This window comes from Suricata suricatta, chromosome 1 (genome assembly GCF_006229205.1).
Source record: "Suricata suricatta isolate VVHF042 chromosome 1, meerkat_22Aug2017_6uvM2_HiC, whole genome shotgun sequence".
In the NCBI taxonomy this organism is placed as follows: domain Eukaryota; kingdom Metazoa; phylum Chordata; class Mammalia; order Carnivora; family Herpestidae; genus Suricata; species Suricata suricatta.
The window spans coordinates 190,595,875-190,599,599 of NC_043700.1; the positions used below are offsets into that span (position 1 = coordinate 190,595,875).

The window sequence follows — 3,725 nt, forward strand, 5'->3', positions numbered from 1 at the left end:
CTGAGGCCCACATTATTGGTGACGTAAGTCCTCAAGTAAGTGGAGGTGGGGGGCCCATGCCTGGAATACAGGCAGCGGGGGGGTGGGGCGCGGATGCCTCGTATCTGTGCTTTTCCAGAACAGTCAGCTGGCCGTCTCTGCCCCGATAAGGCTGCATGGCTCTCAGAAGAGCAGGACTGATTCATCCCCTCTCTGAATCCACAGCTCAGAGACCTGGTGACTCCCGAGGTCACTCGGCTCACGAACATTGCCGGACACGGGGACACGGTGGGAGAGGACACAGACAGATGCCCGCAGCGGTGGAGGGCCCCTGTCCCACCACGGACCAGCAGGCCCAGGGGAAAGTACTAAGTATCCGGGAGAAAGCGGGGCAGTCACCACACGGAGATGGAGGGGTCACTATGGCGCTGGGTGACTGTGAGTGGGGAATGAGCCACCGGGGGCAAGGTGGGAAGAGCTGTGGGGGAAGCGGGGTCAGAGCCTGCAAGCCACCAGCCCCGCTCAGGGGAGGAAGGAGCCAGCCTGACTTATATTCACACACTGGCACAAAGTCGCTGGGGGGTTCCAGCGGGGGGGGGGTAAGACCAGGTCCTTTGAGAGCCACCTGTCCCACTGCCGTGAGAACAGTACAGGAAGCCGCCTGTCCAGAGTCGAGACAGGCCTTGGTGGCCGGGCCCCGGGAAGGCAGCAGGGGACTTGGCGAGGGAACCCCACACCCAGCACCTGCTGTGTCCCACACTCACCCTCCTTAGTGACCAAGTCAGGGACCCCCGGGGCTTGTGTGCAGAACATGGGGACGTGCAGAAAGGAAGGGCGGCCGGTTGCAGTCAGGCTCCCTCTCTGACATCCCAATGGACAGAAGTCTCAGGAGATCACAGGGTCAAGATCTGCGGCGCCCACAAGGTGGCCGTGGGTTCAGCTGGCGGGGATGGTGACGAAGGCACCACAGGGCAGATGCGTGGGTCCAGCATCCGCGCTCCCGTTGCAGGGAGTGATAGTAAACCTGCTCCGGGTTTGTAGCACCTGGTTACTCACAACAGGGACACCCTGAGACAGGGAGGCAGCCCCCACCCGCCGTCTCCCTCAGCGCCTCCTCGTTCCCAGCTCCGTGCAGGGCACAGGGCTCCAGACCCGATGGCGCTCATGGGAGGGGAGAGGCGCACAGGCTCAGAGACGTGGGGGTGGGTGCCTCAGAGAGAGCTGCCTGCCCCCCCCCCGGGAAGGGGAGCACCGTCGGGGCAGGTGCCTCAGAGAGAGCTGCCTGCCCCCCCCCCCCCGGGAAGGGGAGCACCATCGGGGCTGAGGGAAGATGGCTGCTCTTCAGCTGATCCTTCAGGAAACAGTAACACGATCAAGATGATGAGTTGTTGAGCCTACTCTGGCGGGGCCTTGTTCTAGAAGGAAGACCTCGTTGGCCCTCCCATCTATCCAGGACCCACAGAGCGGGGATGCTCTTCTCCCCAGCCTGAAGAGGAAGAGGGTGAAGGCACACGGGGTTCAGGACGCCAGCGGGGTGTCCTAGCCGAGATGCCCCCCCCTTTCCGTGTCGCCAGCACCTCCCCACCCCGTGCTGCTCCTCGTGTGGTCCCCGGGCCGGCGGCATCCGCGCCACCGGGGATGGTTAGAGATGCCGGTTCCCGGACCGCACTGCAGATCCGCCGCGCCGGACCCTCTGGGACGCGGGGTCGGTGCTTTAATGTGCCCCGCGGTGGTTCTGACGTGTCCCCAAGTTTGAGAGGCCCCGTGCTAAGCCAGCGGTTCAAGGCCTCTCCACGTGAGAGCCACACGGGGAACTTTAGACGGATGCCCGGGTCCCTGGACCTGTGTGTGGCGGGAGCCTGCTCTTCAGCCCTCCCGAAGCTCTCCAGGCAGTTTGCAGTGTGGCCAACGTGAGCCACTGACCTGGCACTGCTGTTTGTAAGGATTCATGAAGGGATGGATGCCAAGCGCCTGGCACACGGTTGGACCTACTAAACGGTGCTTTTCCTGAGGTGAGTGGGGGCCCCACTGAGCCCCAGTCCCAGCCTTTTAGCTTCAAGATCCGGACTGGCTTCCTCCCTCCTCCTGCTCCCAGTTCAAAAAGGAGAACAGCAAACTGTAAGAGACTCTTAAATACAGAGAACAAACTGAGGGGGGGAGGGGGAGGGGGAGGGGCATTGAGGGGGGAGGGGCATTGAGGGGGGCACTTGCTGGGACAAGCCCTGGGTGTTGTAAGTGAGTGATAAATCACAGGAATCTACCCCCAAAGCCAAGAGCACACTTTACACACTGTAGTTAGCCAATTTGACAATAAATTATATTTAAAAAAAAAAAAGAGGAGAAAGGCTTCTTCTCTCCAAGTTTCACTCAGACCACTCACTCATTAAAAGACTCAGGCTTTTTTAAACTATTGAAGGTTTCTAGTGATAATACTTTAATGTATCTTTACACACGCGACAGAGCCCAGCTTGCACGCCTACCCGCACGGGCAGGACGCAGAGCCGGTCAGGGAACCCACGAGCGATGCTTGGGGACCAGCAGGAGGAAGACTGAGGAGATGGCTGTTGGGGTGCTGGGCTCTACAGAGGGGAGCCCCTCCCCTGCACTGTGGCCCCCGCCCGGCCTGGCCTCCAGCAAAACTAGGAAGTCTGCACCTGCTTGGTGGGGGGAGGGGAAGCCGGGGGAGGGGGGGAGCTCCCAGGTGCAGGGCTGCCAAGTGAGGAGAGGAAGCTGCAGGGGTAGGGGAGCTGCCAGGTCAGGAAGGGGGGGACCCGCTGGGGACGGGGACCTGGGGGGGGGCGGGGGAGCTGCCACATGGTGGGGAGGGGCTGCGGTGCCTTGCAGAGAAGCCTAATGACTTTCAGCCAATGACAAGGTGCAGGGGTGCTGGATTTCAGGAGAGATCGAGCGATCCCACCATCAGGTTGTCAAGGACGGCTGGCCGGGGCCGTAACTCAGGCGGGGAACAGAAGTCTGGCCGGGAGACTGAAGGGAAAGGAGTCCAGATGGAGAAGGAAGAAAAGCGCCACAGGGAGACAGGGGTCTGGCTGCTCCCATCCCAACAGGGAAGGGGGACAGAGGGGGACGTTGGCAGTTCTTTGGGGGGGGTTGTGGGGGGATGCCTTTTGGTGGAGGCAGGGATCTCTTTGCCGGGGGCACCACCGCTGTGAACCAGCCAAACCCCTGATGTGTGAGCGGCCAAGCCAGCAGGAGGCCAGAGCCCGACAGAGACCAGGGATGACATCGGGCTCCTCTTTCCTGTAGATAATGCAGTGCGACAGGTGGGTTTCCTTCTTCCGTTCATCAAGGGTTTGCTGAGCACCTACTATGCACCTGGCTCCAGCCCCAGGGAGACGGCAGGAAACAGCAGACCGTGCCTGGAGGGTAAACAGGTGGTGAGAACAGACCCTCCTGGCAGAGGGAGCAGCGTGGGTAACGACCTGGGGAGGGAGGTACGGGGGGGGGGGGCATTGGAGGATCTGACAAAGGCCTTCAGGGTGCCAGGGCGCAGGGCAGGGGGCAGGGGCAATGAGAGCAGGGCCTTCCTGGTCCCTTCGTGGGGACCAGGTGATGAGCAGAACCAGGGACTGGCCTCAGGGAGGTCAGCCAGAGTGCCAGGGGCAGGCAGGTCACAGACACTGCGGTGTGGCCACCAAGATGGTGATGTTTCCTGGCGCCCGCAGGGCCAGCTCTACCCCCGGGGACACTCTGCAGCATCACCCTGCCGTCCCCGGACCTGACTGGGG

At 62.0% G+C, this 3,725-nt stretch overlaps 1 protein-coding gene across 1 annotated transcript in view; it reads left to right on the top strand.

Moving 5' to 3' along the window:
• The first annotated feature begins 1,527 nt into the window (after window positions 1-1,527).
• SORCS2 (sortilin related VPS10 domain containing receptor 2) overlaps window positions 1,528-3,725 on the top strand; it is a 367,218-nt gene continuing 365,020 nt past the window's right edge. Inside the window, 2 exon segments of the mRNA XM_029952530.1 lie at window positions 1,528-1,774; window positions 3,244-3,431. Of these exon segments, the coding sequence (XP_029808390.1) occupies window positions 1,528-1,774; window positions 3,244-3,431 (435 nt within the window).